The 15,624-nt window shown below is 39.3% G+C and overlaps 1 protein-coding gene across 1 annotated transcript in view; it reads right to left on the reverse strand.

The window, feature by feature from the left end:
* The window catches only part of LOC145395287 (juvenile hormone esterase-like), a 33,084-nt gene extending 22,830 nt beyond the window's left edge, over positions 1–10,254 (reverse strand). Inside the window, exons 1-2 of the mRNA XM_080268966.1 lie at positions 10,077–10,254; positions 3,882–4,011 (exon numbers count right to left, since the gene is read on the reverse strand). Coding sequence (XP_080125092.1) covers positions 3,882–4,011; positions 10,077–10,254 — 308 coding nt within the window. The remainder of the gene's footprint in view (positions 1–3,881; positions 4,012–10,076) is intronic.
* Between the last annotated feature and the right edge of the window lie 5,370 nt (positions 10,255–15,624).

The following is a 15,624-nucleotide window of genomic DNA, read 5'->3' on the forward strand; positions in this document are numbered from 1 at the left end:
ACCAGGTGGATCGGTGAAAGGAGTGGAGAGCCAAAGGTGGTGGTGGTGGTGAACATTGAAATCTCTTAGAATGGAAATTTCAGAGGAGAAATGGATAGAATGTGTTCCATCGTAGAACTAAGATAGTCGATGAATTTTTGATAGTAGAATTAGAAGATAAGTAAACAGCACAGATATAGTTAGTCAGAGAATGACAGGAAAGCCGAAACCAGAGAGTAAAGAATTCAGAAGAATCAAGTTCAGGAACATGAGAGCGAGATAGATCGTTGCGTACATATACACAACATCCACCTTTGGCTTTGAAATGAGTATAGAGAAAGTAGGAAGATACAGAAAAAGATTTGCTGTCAGTTGCCTCAAACAGCTGAGTCTCAGTACAGAAAAGAAGGTGATATTTAGAGGAGGAGAGGTGGTGTTCGACAGACAGAAATAGAGGAAAGGCCTCGAATGTTGCAGAAATGAAGAAGTGAGTCAGACAGTGGATCCAGGCAGCTCAAAGAGTCGACACCGGGAGAGGGGCGGATGATGGGGGAATTTATGGTCCCCTCCCCCCCTGGGAACTCCGAGGCATTGTTGTAGTGCGCCTTTTTTTTTTTTTTTTAAGGAAGTGTAGTGTGTACTGTGCATGTACAGTAGTTTGGTGTTGTTAGTTAGAGAAGCTTGTGTTGGAGAGCATGCTGGCCTACTCTCTGTGGTTCTGAAACACTGAAAAAGTTCAGCGAAGGGGGTTGGTCACGAACTAGTCCTGAAGGTTGATGAAAAGGGAGCTTCAGCCCTCCCTGTCATCAGCTTTCCATTTACCTTGGGAGTACTGCCCTGCTCGACTAGTGCTACAGTCTACCCCTCACAATACAGGGCCAAGGTAAGGGAGGAGTTGGAATCAGCGAATTAGAGTTAAATGGATTTGGACACTTGTGGAATGCATAAAGAGATTGCTTAGTTAGGGATGCTAAAGGGGTGTGTGATGTTGCAAGAGTAACAACGAAGATGAAAGGTACGGCATGGTGGGATGACGAGGTTAAGAGAACAGTGGAGGAAAAGAGGAAGAAGTGGCTAAAGTGGATACAGAACTGGAGTTCAATATTGAAATATGAATTGAATGTACTGAGAGGAAGAAGCACGTAAAAAGGCTAGTGAATATGGAAAAACAGGAGGTAAATGATCATCTGGGAAGGAAAGTTTATGCAAATTACCAAGAAAATAGAGTGTTATTCTGGAAAGAGATGCAGAAATGTAGATGTGACAGTGGAAAGAAATGTGAAAACGTGATGGATGTAAGTGGTACATCATTAACTCATGATGATGAAGGAAGTACCAGATGGAAATAATATTTTGAAAGTCTGCTGAATGGGAGTGGAGAGAGCAGAGCAGCTGTAAATACGATTAGATTTCGTAACGCTTGCATAAGTGAAGAACGCTGTGAAACGTTAGAAAAATGGGAAAGCAGCTGGTGTTGATGACATGTATGCAGAGATGATTAAGTGTGGTGAGGAGAGCGGGATGAAATGCTTGTTGGCGATATGTAAGAAGGCATAGATGAGTGAAACTGTGCCAGTAGATTGGAAGAAGGCTGTGGTACGCCTGTACAAAAATAAGGGTGGCGAAGTGAGTGCAGGAATTATTGTGGCATTAGTCTATTGAGTGTTGTAAGGATGGTATATGGAAGAATAATTATAGAGAAAGTAAGAGAAATATCAGAAGGCCTGTGACCTTAGGAGTGGCAGAGGATGTGCTGATCAAATATTTGCAGTGAGAAAGATAAAGAAGAAGGCTTGTGAGAAGGACTATATGGTGTTTATGGCATTTATGGATCTGGAAGATGCATACGACAAAGAAGACAGAGAAGGATTGTGGAAGGTTTTGCGTATGTACGGTGTGCATGGTAAGCTACTAGTTGCCGTTAAAAGTTTTTATGATGGCAGTGAGGCATCTGTAAGGGTAAATGGGCATCTGAGTCAATGGTTCACGATCAGTGCCGGCGTGCGACAAGGTTGTGTGATGTCCCCATGGTTGTTCTCTCTCCCTCTCTCTCTCTCTCTCTCTCTCTCTCTCTCTCTATATATATATATATATATGGATGGGGTGAAGAAAGAAGTAAAAACATGAGTAATGGAGAGGGGCATGGTATTGGTAATAAATGGTGGAATATCTAAAATTTGTTGTATGCTGATGATGCAGTGCTACTTGCAAACACCAAACAAGTGCTTTTTTCTGTGTGTGTGTGTCCGACTCTGGGCATAGGCTTCACAGCCTGCTCTCAAGGCCCAGTAGTCCTCCTACATACCATACACCTCTACATGTCACCGCTTCAGCGCTAACACCCACCGTCCATATTGAATACATGCTAGGGCTGTCTCATACAGGACTGGTGTATTGGTATTAGCGGGGGTATTTTTACGACATGTCGGCGAGTCTTCTGGTAGATCAGTAAAGTATGATTTTGTGAAATTCAAATCCTTAAACTGTTCCCTGCCCCAGCGGGGATTTGAACCTGGGTCCAATAGGACTACAGGCCACCTCTCTACCGGTTGAGCCACCACTTGGTAGACTAGTGCAGAGTTCTGTAGATGTTTGTGTGCGTCGTGCCTTGAGAGTATAATTAAAAGTAGAAAAGAGTAAAGTGATGGCTACGAGAGAGAAGATGACTCCCAGTCACTCCCAGTGTGATGTTTCAGTGAATGGAGACAGGTTGGAATTAGTGAGGGAGTTCAAATGCCAGGGGACAGTGATAGAAAAGAGGGGAAAACCTGCAGAGGAAGTGGATCGTAGAGTGACACAAGGAAAGAAAGTTACTGGTGTTATGAAGGCCTTGATAAGAAAAATAGAACTGAGTGTTGCAGCAGTGCGAGGCTTGCATGAAGGAGTGTTAGTGCCAACTTTAACATTTGGAGGTGAGAGTGTGGTGTGGTATGAAAATGAAAAGTCAAGACTAAGAGCAGTGGAGATGGGACTGTTGAGGAATTTATGTGGAGCACAGAGAGTGGATACCATACGGAATAATGTGATTCGCGAAAGATGCGGAGTGAGTAAGTCTGTGGCCACCAGAATCAAAGAGAGTGTGCTGAGATGGTATGGCCATGAGGAGATGATGGATGAAAATAGTGTGGTGAAAAAGGTATATCAGAGCGAATTTGAAGAGGAAAGGAGGGGAGGTAGGCCAAGAAGATGGAGAGATATGGTGGATGAGTGTGTGAGGAGAGGTATGTAAGTTGGTGAGGTGAAGGGACTGACAAGAGATCGCGCTGGCTGGATGAATTTTGTGCATAGAAGTGCATGACCAGGGATTTGGCACCCCTTTTTAATGTGACAGCTTTTAGACTGTCTCTGTCGGGTAGGTATATGTGAAGCTACAGTACTTGGTTAAACATTTTGGCCTATCAGATGGAGAGAGGATTCCGTGGGCTTGAATGATGAGTGAATGGAAGCGTGACCCATTGGATTGGACAAACTCGAGCTCTCTGGACGCTGCTACTCCTCACCCCGCCCTAGGGTGGGAAGGTAGGTTCGGATGATGATGATGGTAATGATGATGATGATGATGATGGTGATGATGATGATAATAATAATAATAATAATAATAATAATAATAATAATAATAACAACAACAACAACAACTACAATAACTAGAAAGCACTCAAAGCGCATGCCTCCGCCAATGGCGGATCCGGATGCGGATCCGCTGCAAATTTAATCAATTCTTTTTTGGCCTGTGGCTCACCCACCCGCAAAGTTTCATTGAAATTCGCTGAGAACTTTTTGAGATATTGTGTGGACAAACGAACAGACAAACACTGATGAATACATTACCTCCTCCAACTTCGTTTTAATAATAATAATTATAATAATAACAATAATAATAATAATAATAATAATAATAATACCCGTAAGCAGCAAAATTGGTCCATAGGTTAACCATGACGTGCCTAACGAAGCGGTCCTCGGGCTTCGTCAGGTGGGCGTGAAACAGCAGGCGGTCAAAGAGATAGAGCAGGTCGTCTCCATGGCAGGCATCTGTACAAACATGCACTGGAATCAATACAAGGCACCTCTATAGTACTTGGACCATGGGCGCAGCTGGGGGGGGGGGGTCCAGGTAACCACCTGCACCTTTTCTCTAATCATCATCATCATCATCATCATCAACATCATCTTCATCATCATCATCATCATCATCATCATCATCATCATCGTCATCATAATCAACATCATCATCATCGTCATCATCATCATCATCAACATCATCTTCATCATCATCATCATCATCATCAACATCATCTTCATCATCATCATCATCATCATCATCATCATCATCATAAACATCATCATCATCTTCATCATCATCATCATCATCAACATCATCTTCATCATCATCATCATCATCATCATCATCGTCATCATAATCAACATCATCATCATCGTCATCATCATCATCATCATCATCATCGTCATCATCATCATCATCATCATCATCATCGTAATAATAATAATAATAATAACAAGAATAATAATAATGACAATAATAATAATAATAATAATAATAATAATAATAATAATAATAATGGTATTATAATATAAACGTGAAGGTATTGTTTTATTATATTTTTACATTCATTCGTTATTAATGATTGTTTCCAGGGTTTTTTATTGTTTAACCCGCCTCCCCGGGTGGCGGATAGGGGAAGGCCTTGTAGATATACAAGGTACCGACTCAGACGGCACGGACCATGGGACCCTCTATAGATATATAGGGCTCCACCGAATATAACAAATAAGGTGGCAGAAAAATTATATCTCACCAGAAACTATATGGCAGGAGGTGAGATTATTTGCCACAATCCTCCCAACCAAACATGAGTTCTATTGCAAAGTATTGGACGGGCGTTCCTACTGGATCATCGTCTACTAAAGGTCCAACCGCATTGCCTCCTGTGCTTACGGGCAGTGTGCCACTGAAAGTGAGTAGGCATTGTGTTGACAAGTTAGGGCCTAGGATATTAAACACTCTTAAATCCATGAAGATCTATGCATACAATGTACGAAGCCTCGCTGAAGATTACAAGCTTGATAACTTAATGGCTGACCTGGAAAACATTAGTTGGGATATTGTAGGTTTGAGTGAGACCTACAGAGAAGAAGAAAAAGTAATTCAGCTCAATGACAGTGGCCACCTATTTTACTACAGAGAAAGAGAAAATGAAAGAGTTAGTGGTGTAGGATTTCTAATCTTGCAGACAACATCGTTAAATTCAGTAGTGTATCTGACAGAGCAGCCGTGGTTGTAATCAGACTGTGCAAAAAATATACCATGAAAGTAATGCAAGTATATGCACCAACTTCTCAGAGCTCAGATGAAGAAATTGAAACATTCTACGATGACATCTCCCAAATTATGGAAGAGGAAAAGACCACCTATACTACAGTATACTCATGGGAGACTCCAATGCGAAAGTTGGAAAATCAAATAATGGAGAAGCATGTATGGGAAACTTTGGAGTGGGAGAAAGGAATGAAAGAGGAGAAATGCCGGTAAACATTGCAGAAATGTTTAACATGAGAATAATGAACACATTCTTTCATAAAAGAACAGGGAGAAAGTGGACCTGGAAAAGCCCAAATGGTGAAACAAAGAACGAAATCGACTTCATTATAGCAGATAAGAATAACACGATCACAAGTGTCACAGTTATCATCAAAATAAATATCGGAAGTGACCATAGAATGGTGAGTTGCACAGCAAGATTCAACTTCAAAAGTGAGAGAATGAAGATGATTAAAGATAAAAAGATATGCCCAATAAAAGTAAATGAAAACAAAGAAGCCTTTCAGTTGGAAATAAGGAACAGATTTCAAGCTCTCAGTAATGCTGAACGTGACATTGATAAGCTGAATGACAGACTAACAAAAGTGCTAACAGAATCAGCGGAGGTAGTAGGAAAACCTAATACAACCAAATCCAATAAATATTCAGAAAATTCACTTGAGCTTATGAAAAAAAGAAAGGAAATGAAAGTGAAAGTAAAGAAAGGTGAAACAGAACGAGAGGAATTAAATAAGCTTATCAAAAAAGGACGAAGAGAAGAAAAAAAGAAAGAGAAACATGGACCAAATCAAAGAAATCATCAAAAAGGGAAAAAGTCTGAAACAGGTCCCAAATAAATGGCACATGGAAAGCAACAAATTACATCACTAAGAGACAAAAACGGTGAAGTCATTAAATGAAGAGATAAAATGTTGAAGAGAGTTGAAGAATTTTACAAAGAATTATATGCATCAAAGACCGTAGTACCAATAGCTAACGTTTCAGTTGACACAAGTGAAATACCGGCGGTAACACCAGACGAAGTAAATAATTCTCTCAAAAATATGAAGAGAGGGAAAGCTCCGGGAGAAGATGGAATAGTAGCAGATTTACTGTTGGATGCAGGAGCAGATGTACAAAATAGGCTTGCTCACTTATTTACTCAATGTATAAAAAAGAAGAAAATTCCGAAAACAAGATGTAATGCAATAGTTATTTTACTTTACAAAAAAGGTGACTCAAAAGACCTTAGTAACTATCGACCCATTAGCCTGCTATCGGTCATTTACAAACTCTTCACTAAAGTCCTTACAAACAGAATAACTACAAATTTGGAGGAAAACCAACCTCGTGAACAGGCAGGATTCCGAAGTGGGTACTCGACTACTGATCATCTACACACAGTGCATCAGCTAACTGAGAAAACTACAGAATATAATAAACCACTGTGCTTAGGTTTTGTTGATTACAAAAAGGCTTTCGACTCAGTGGAGCACATGGCAATTATAAATTCATTGCTAGAACAAGGAGTGGATGAGAACATTGTAAAACTGCTCGAAAACATATATAAAGAGGGAACTGCTACAGTTAAATTACATAAGGACTCAGAGAAAATTAAGATTGAGAAGGGCGTGCATCAGGGAGATACAATTTCACCAAAGTTATTTACAACATGCCTAGAAAGTATTTTCAGAAAGCTTGACTGGGAAAACAAAGGAGTGAAGATAGATGAAGAGAAGCTAAACTATTTAAGATTTGCAGATGACGTTGTCCTAACCTCAGAAATAGCAGACATTGCAAGAAATGTTAAATGACCTGAACATAGAAAGTCTCAAAGTAGGGCTAAAGATGAACCGGAGTAAAACTAAATTAATGTTTAATCCTCAAACACCAAAGAGCGTCATAAGAATAAGTGGAGAAATTCTTGAAGAAGTCGAGGATTACAATTACCTGGGACAACTACTAAAATTAACGAAAGATAATGATAGCGAAATAAAAAAATGCTTAACAATTGGATGGAAAGCTTTTGGTAAACATAGGGACATTATGAAAAGTAGCTTGCCAATTTGTATGAAACTAAAAGTATATAATGAATGTATAATTCCATCTATGACGTATGGTTGTGAGACTTGGAAACTGACAAAATCAATGGAAAATAAATTAATTCGTTCTTAGAGAGCAATGGAAAGGTCAATGTTGGGAATATCTTTAAGAGACAGGAAAAGATCAACTTGGGTGAGAGAGCAGACTAAAGTCAAAGATATTATAGAAGTTAGAAAAGAGCAGAAATGGTGGTGCGCAGGCCATGTAGCAAGAATAAGGGATAATCGATGGAGCAGGAGATTGACTGACTGGACACCAAGAGATTGTAAGCGTAGCAAAAAAAGGCCAGACAGGAGGTGAAAGGATGAGATAGAGAAATTTGCAGGGAAAACGTGGCAAAATTTGGCTCAATCATGGAATTCGTGGAGAAGGTTGGGGTAGGCCTTTGTTCAGCAGTGGACTTGTAATGGTTGATGATGATACTAATGATGATATATATATATATATATATATATATATATATATATATATATATATATATATATATATATATATATATATATGATATATATAGTCATGAATATTCATATATATTCGTGACATTGTACTATAGTGAGAAAACCACGAACTCTAGTGGAATTCCCACTGGGCATCACTCAGTTCAACCGTCCTCTTATTCACTTCGATCGGGATGGTTTTCAGAACATTTGTCACTGTATCATAAGAGACCACTCTTACACACGACAGTAGTGCTTTCCCTGAATGATTTATTGTGAGCATCTATCGCTCACCCTCTCTCGTTGACCAATGAGTTAGGCCACGCTTACATCCGGCAAACACGGCCAACCCCTACCTCTTATCCTCGTTTGAATTTAGTCAGCTTTGAGTCGCCTTGAGGATAGGATCGTTTGTGCCTAGCGTAGAGCAGCGCCTCGTTGTACACTGGATTCCTGAATCTCCACCTAGATGGTGAATTGGCAAAGCGGGCTTAGCAAATAGCAGCGTTCGGTATTCATCACACAGGCACCCAGACTTTTCGTTTGGCTCCCCTCCATTGACCAGTATTTCTGTTCGTTTTTCTAGGCTTGAGTTTAATTAGCTTTTGAATGAGCGATTGAGTGTATTCTCTTATTATCTGAATTCATGAGCCCCCCTACGACCATGAAATTCCCCTTTTGAATTTATTTCGAGGATCATATAACGTAAATTTATTTTACTGTAATCAATAAATTTACAGGTCTTTTCTTTGGGCTTAATGTAATTAGACTCGTGTTTATTTCTCCACATTAAGCTTATTTTAGTTGCCGCTCCTAGTTTGCACAAACTCTTTACAATATTCATAACATTTGTATCAAACTTAAATCCGTTGTGCCAGCAAGGAGTTAAACACTGGCAAGAATCTGTCTAATATTATTAGCATTATTGATTGTCAGGGGTGGAGTCACTTTCTCAAGAGGCTAACAGTACTAACAAACAGTTCTCGTGAGTAATTAGTCTCTGCTGTGTACTGTTGAGAAAGTTTATAAATTCTCGTCCTTAGAGAATCGGCGAAGTAAGCCGGCATAAAGTAAAACATACTACTTGACATTCACAAGTCGATTCTTTGTGTATATTTTCAAGTAATATCAAGTAAATTTTAATTCATAAATTCACATCACCCCGTGACATATATATATATATATATATATATATATATATATATATATAAAATCATCATCATCATCAGCTGTTTGAGTATCCACTGCAAGACCGACCTATCCCGACCGAAGTCGTGACGATACAGCCAATGTATCTTTGCCAAGTGGCTTAGGCTGTCTGGTAGAGATTGTAAAGTGAGAAGTGCTTGTAAGTGTAATTGTAGTGTTGGAGTGGCTTTGGATGTGTGTGTAGTCTTTGAACCAAGTGTAATCGGCCTGTGCAAGCCGACTGGGTACAAGCATACTTTATAGTAAGTGACGCTGGTTCAACCACAGGACCCCCTGCGTCCGCCAATGCAGTACATGGCCGGGTGAACACTCCCAAAGTTTATTACCCTGGCGGGGCGCGAACCCTGGCTCACCCGTGTATGAAACGCACACTGTACCACTGTACCACAGAGGCTCCACTGTATATATATATATATATATATATATATATATATATATATATATATATAAATTAATGTAGAAATGTAGATATTTTATAACTATTTCCAAGCAAGTATATCTCATGCTTATTGGTAACCAAATTCGGACCCCGTCTATAACAAAATCCTAGCTACGCCCACGATCAGTTTTCTATAAATTCCAGTATATAAAAGGAAAACATTTCTGCCACACACACACACACACAGCCCTTCTCCCACACGACTTCACACACACACATGTGCACACATCTACAGGAACGTTTTTATTTCAATAAACTAGTACAGCGGTACTAAGAGAAACAGTTAAGATTTCCCACGTGCATCAAGGGTCAGGAGGCGTCCACACGTGTGCTGAATCAAATGCTGGCAACATGTAAGCAACACAACAAAGTAATGAACAAGCTCCAAACACTATACGTAACAGCAGCATCTACATCATGTTGGAAATATCGTGAAATATTGTACCTCGTCTGAACACACTCATCGCTTTACCTCTGCTGCCACTTAGTTCAAAGAAGCCTGAAACTTTTGTATACATCTGTCTCTAAATCATGCTGCATTTATGTTCGTACATCCAAACATGTTGCCAGGTGAGTTGTAAACAAATACTTGAGGACACGTGTGAAGACGTAGTCAAAGGTTCGGGGAACTCACAATCAACTTCGACGGAGGTGTTGTAGATGTCGGTAAAGCTGTGTTCACCCAAGTGTTCCAGGTTATACTGGTACACCCTCTGGCCGTGGGATGCGTGGATCAAGGCGCTGTCCTCGTGGCCTGTCTTGAACATGCGGTCACCGATCAGCTGCGGGAGAAATGAGAGGATACGTGTGTGTGTGTGTGTGTGTGTGTGTGTGTGTGTGTGTGTGTGCAAGATATATATATATATATATATATATATATATATATATATATATATATATATATGAAGCAAATATCCATCCTATTCCTAAAAGGGGAGCAACTTCTGATCCATCAAACTATAGACCAATTGCAATAACTTCCATTCTCGGTAATGTTTTTGAGACACCAATTAACAAACACATAATCAAGCATCTAGAAATCAATAAATTAATCACTGATCGGCAGTATGGATTTAGATAAGAACGTTCAACTGTAGACATTCTTTGCCTTCTTACTCATCAGATTAACAAAACAACAGACCAACACGGTGAAACACACACAGTAGCACTTGATATATCAAAAGCATTTGACAAAGTATGGCACCGGGCCTTATTGTCTAAGACGTCACACTATGGCCTTGCATCACTGGTTCCTCTAATTTCTTCTTACCTTCATAATAGATAAATACGGGTCATGGTAGATGGAATTAATTCTGTTTCATTCCATAAATGCTGGCTTACCTCAGAGATCAGTTTTGGCGCCAACCCTCTTTCTCATTCATATAAATGACCTCCTATCTGTCACTCAGAACCCAATACACTCTTATGCTGATGACTCGACTCTTCATAGTTCTTTCACATTTAGTACCTTTACACAGTTTGATATTATAAATTCCCATATAAACACAACAATTTCTCTGAACCAGGACCTTTCTAAAATTAATCAATGGGGACAAAAAAATCTGGTCTCATTTAATGCTCAGAAAATTAAATGCATTAATTTCTCCAACAGAAAGAATCCCTCAGACTCTCACATAATATTAAATGATGTCAATATTCCCATATCCACTACAATTGATATCTTAGGTGTTACTCTAAACCCCAACTTAAGCTGGACAGCTTATGTTAAATCCCTTGCTAGAAATGCATCCAAAAAACTGGGACTTACGTAGAGTTCGTGAGTTCTTCACTGACGAGCAGATGGCCACAATATACAAAAGTCATGTGCGTTCTCAGATCGAATACTGTTCACCACTGTGGAGTGGATGTGGAGCGGTTGCACTGAGGCAGTTGGACAAAATTCAAAATAAAGCCATTAGATTAATCAATATTCCTGCCATTACGCAAAACCTTTCTCCATTATCAGTACGTAGAAATGTTGCTTTTTTAGCATTATTTTATCCATATTTTTAACATAAGTGCTCTGACGAACTGGCTTCAATTGTGCCTTCCCTTCACATTTTCTCCCGAAATACTCGGGCAGCTGGGAGCGCCCATGAACTCACACTCTCTACCCCGCAATGCAGAACCTCTGCTTATCAAGAATCATTTATCCCCAGAACTACTACTCTCTGGAATTCACTTCCTGGGAGTTGTTTCCCACAGACATTTAATCCACTTCAATTTAAATCCAGTTGTTATAAATATTTTATGAATGGAGGATGCCTTTAGGCACATGGACTATTTTTTTTTCCATTGTTTTTCCTTCCTCCATTCATTATTAAAATTAAAAAAAAATTAAAAGATGGATTGATGGATAGATAGAGAGAGAGTGATAGACAGATGAATAGATTGATAAATATAAACAGATAGATAGATATATAGATAGACAGACAGATAGCTAGATAGATATACATGCATATACAGTATAGATGGATAGACAGATAGATAGATAGATATAGATATAGATATAGATGGGTAGATAAATAGATATATAGATAGATATAGATTGATACACAGATGGATAGACATATAAATATATATATATATATATATATATATATATATATATATAGAGAGAGAGAGAGAGAGAGAGAGAGAGAGAGAGATAGATTGATAGACACACACAGATATATATATATATATATATATATATATATATATATATATATATATATATATTGTTACATAGCCTATGATTTCATCATCCTTTGTGTAATTCTAACGTACAGTGTGCCGCCTGTTTGATCACGAGCGTGTTCTGCCTCAGTCCCCCCCCTTCTACCGTTATAGTAGAGTAAGTCGTCCTTTCTGTTGTTCAGAGCGGGATTGTCAGCTCTTTGTCCCCATGGCTTCATTTGCGCGTCCTTCTTACAAGTTGTATCAAGCTCTGCTGGCCCCTATATAATGAGCTCAGTCTCTACATTAATTGCCACTTAGATCTACTCCTCATTTTGTTCACATCTCTGTCCTCCTCTGTACAGTTATTATTGAGTGCTCAGGAAGTCTCCAACCATCTAGCAGCTGTGTAATTTGAGTATAAGTGTTGTTGCATTTTGTTCTTGCACTGTGTAGCATAAGTTTAATTTGTAGGCCTAGTAACGTTTTTTTTGTAATTCATGTAGAGTTCTTATTGTCAGTCATTTTTGATAATAGTTTCTATCTGTAATAATTTATCTTGCATTAACTGAGCATTACCCAGTGTATTTTCATTTTATCAGGGCTGACTTAGGTAAATTTACTCTTGCTAATTTCGTGTTAATAGAGGCTATTGCAGTTAATCATATATTTACCTGTTTTTTGCCATTACATTATCCTTATGAGTCCTGAATGTTTTGTTGTTAGTTTGAGCATTAAACTTTAACTTGTAATTTTACCTAACTCTTTTGTTTTGAACCTGGAACTTTACGGGACAGTAGTGATTTTTAGTATTCTCACTTAAAGTGTACATTATCTTTCTCTGTTCCGTAACATAAATTTGGCGACCTCTTATCAGGATATTCAGGATATTATCATAAGGATATTGCTTGATATTTTGTGACTGTTACTTATTCATGATGTCTACTATTACTACACTTGATGAAGCCAAAGATTTTTTGTCAAATGTGCAAACAGTGTGTGATGTAGAAAACAGAACAAAGAATGAACTTAAGCTTGTTGCTCAACAATTGGGAATTGCAGTTCACTCTCATCATTCTAAAGATCAAATTGTTGGCATGATTAATAAAAGCTTGTTTAATGTAACTCCTCCAAATGAGCAAAAGCAGATTGAATTAGCTAAGTTACAGCTAGCCCTGCAGGAGGCTCGTGTTAAGGAGGCTGAATTTCAAGCACGTGCTAAGGAGGCTGAGTCTCAGGCTAAGGAGGCGGAGTCTCATGCTAAGCAGGCGGAGTCTCAGGCTTGTATTCAGGAGGCTGAATTTCAAGCAAGTGCTAAGGAGGCTGAATTTCAGGCCCGTTCTAAGGAGGCTGAGGCACAAGTTGAAATTGCTAGGATTCAGGCAGACCATGAGTATCGCATGAAACAAGGTGGAGCTGGATCATCTAGCTCTGGTGAGTTTGATGTGGCTAAAAATGTTAAACTTGTCCCTCCTTTTAATGAATCTGATTTAACAAAGTATTTTCAGTTGTTTGAGAGGGTAGCTACAGGTTTTAATTGGCCCAAACAGTATTGGCCAGTACTCCTTCGAACTGTTCTCACCGGTAAAGCTCAAGTAACTTATGCATCTTTGCCTCAGGATCAATCTGATAATTATGATGTCGTTAAGAGCTTGATTCTTAAGGCCTATGAGCTTGTTCCTGAAGCCTATAGAGTAAAATTTAGGACAACTTACAAGCAAGATAAGCAATCCCATGTTGAGTATGCAAAAATCAAAGAAGATCTGTTAGAGCAGTGGTTAAATTCTAAGAATGTGGATTCTGATTTTGGTAAATTTAAGCAGATGATTTTGCTGGAGGACTTCAAGAGGTGTATTTATAAAGATGTAAGCCTATATCTTGATGAGAGAAGAGAGATAATTTGTCTGATGCTGCAGTTTTAGCTGATGAATATGTTCTCACTCACAAGAGATATTCTAAAGAAAAAGGGAAAGCTGAGAGTAAGTACGTTGCCTCTACTCAGAGTACAGGTAACAGGAAGGAGAATAAAGATGATGTTTCTCAGGAAGTAAATACCAGCTTCACCTCTAGATTTCAGATAAGTAAATGTACTTATTGTAGTAAGCTTGGTCATACTACGGAGAAATGTTTCAGGAGACAGCGTGATGTGAACAAAAAGGAGTCTTTAAATATTCAGTCAATTGGTCTAGTGTCCACTCTTGAGAGTTCCCAGAATTCTTTAACTGAGTTAATTGAACCTGCTTTGAGGGGTAACTTAAATTCTCATGATGGAGCTCCTCTTTTGAGCAGTAACGTGGGTGATACTCTCAAGAGTTCATGTGCTAATTTCCTGTCTGATGGTTTTGTCAGTCCTCTGGACAGTAATGACAGGAAATCAGTTCAAATATATCGTGATACAGGTGCTTGCCAATCCCTTATGCTGACCAGTGTTCTAGGCTCTAATGTTAATTCCTCTGATGAAACTGTAATCTTACAAGGTGTAGGGAATAATTACTTCTCTGTCCCTCTGTGCAGAGTGAATTTAGAGTCTGGTTTTGTTAATGGTTCCGTTATGGTTGGGTTGGTTGAGACACTCCCAATGTCAGGTGTAACTTTCTTACTTGGAAATGATATTGGTGAAAGTCAAGTGTGTCCAGCTCCTCAGCTGTCTAGTGAGCCAGTGGCTGCGTCCCATGATTGTGATGTCCCTGATGTGTTCACTGCATGTGCTGTCACTAGGGCTAAGTCTAAAGTTACTGGTGATTTAGAGGATAATGATGATGATGATGTTATCCTAGCTGATACTTTTCTTGCTAATTTGGACCACTCACCAGATGAGGCAGTACCCCGTAGTGTTGATAATTTGTCTCGTCAAGAGTTGGTTGAGTTGCAGGTTGCTGACTCTGAGTTGAAAGGTCTAGCTAACTCTGCTTGCAGTGAGGAAGAGTCAGCTGGTGCTTCTACTTGTTATTATATAAAGTCAGGAGTACTTATCAGGAAGTGGAGACCCCCAACAGCATCAGCCGACTGTGAATGGGAGGTTGTACATCAAGTTGCCATCCCTCGTGTTTGTAGGCAGGATATCATTAGAGTGGCTCATGATTCCAGTTTGGCAGGACACCTTGGAGTGAGGAAGACTGTGGCACGCATTTTGAAACACTTCTACTGGCCAGGTATCTTCAGGGATGTTTCCTGGTATTGTAAGTCTTGTCACACCTGTCAAGTTGTGGGGAAGTGTAATCAGACGGAAAAGGTTGCACCTCTAGTTCCCATTCCTCCTTTTGAGGCGCCTTTCACCCGTGTGTTGGTGGATATTGTGGGCCCTCTTCCTAAGACTTCTTCAGGATTTTCTTATGTGTTGACCCTGATTGATATGGCTACTCGTTATCCTGAAACCATTCCACTTAGAAATATCTCAGCAAAGAACGTGGTTAAGGAAATGCTAGGGTTTTTCACAAAGTTTGGTCTGCCCAAGGAGGTACAGTCAGACCGGGGAAGTA

Source organism: Coenobita brevimanus, chromosome 30, assembly GCF_032717465.1.
Source record: "Coenobita brevimanus isolate Jiangsu-jjx chromosome 30, ASM3271746v2, whole genome shotgun sequence".
Taxonomy (NCBI): Eukaryota; Metazoa; Arthropoda; class Malacostraca; order Decapoda; family Coenobitidae; genus Coenobita; species Coenobita brevimanus.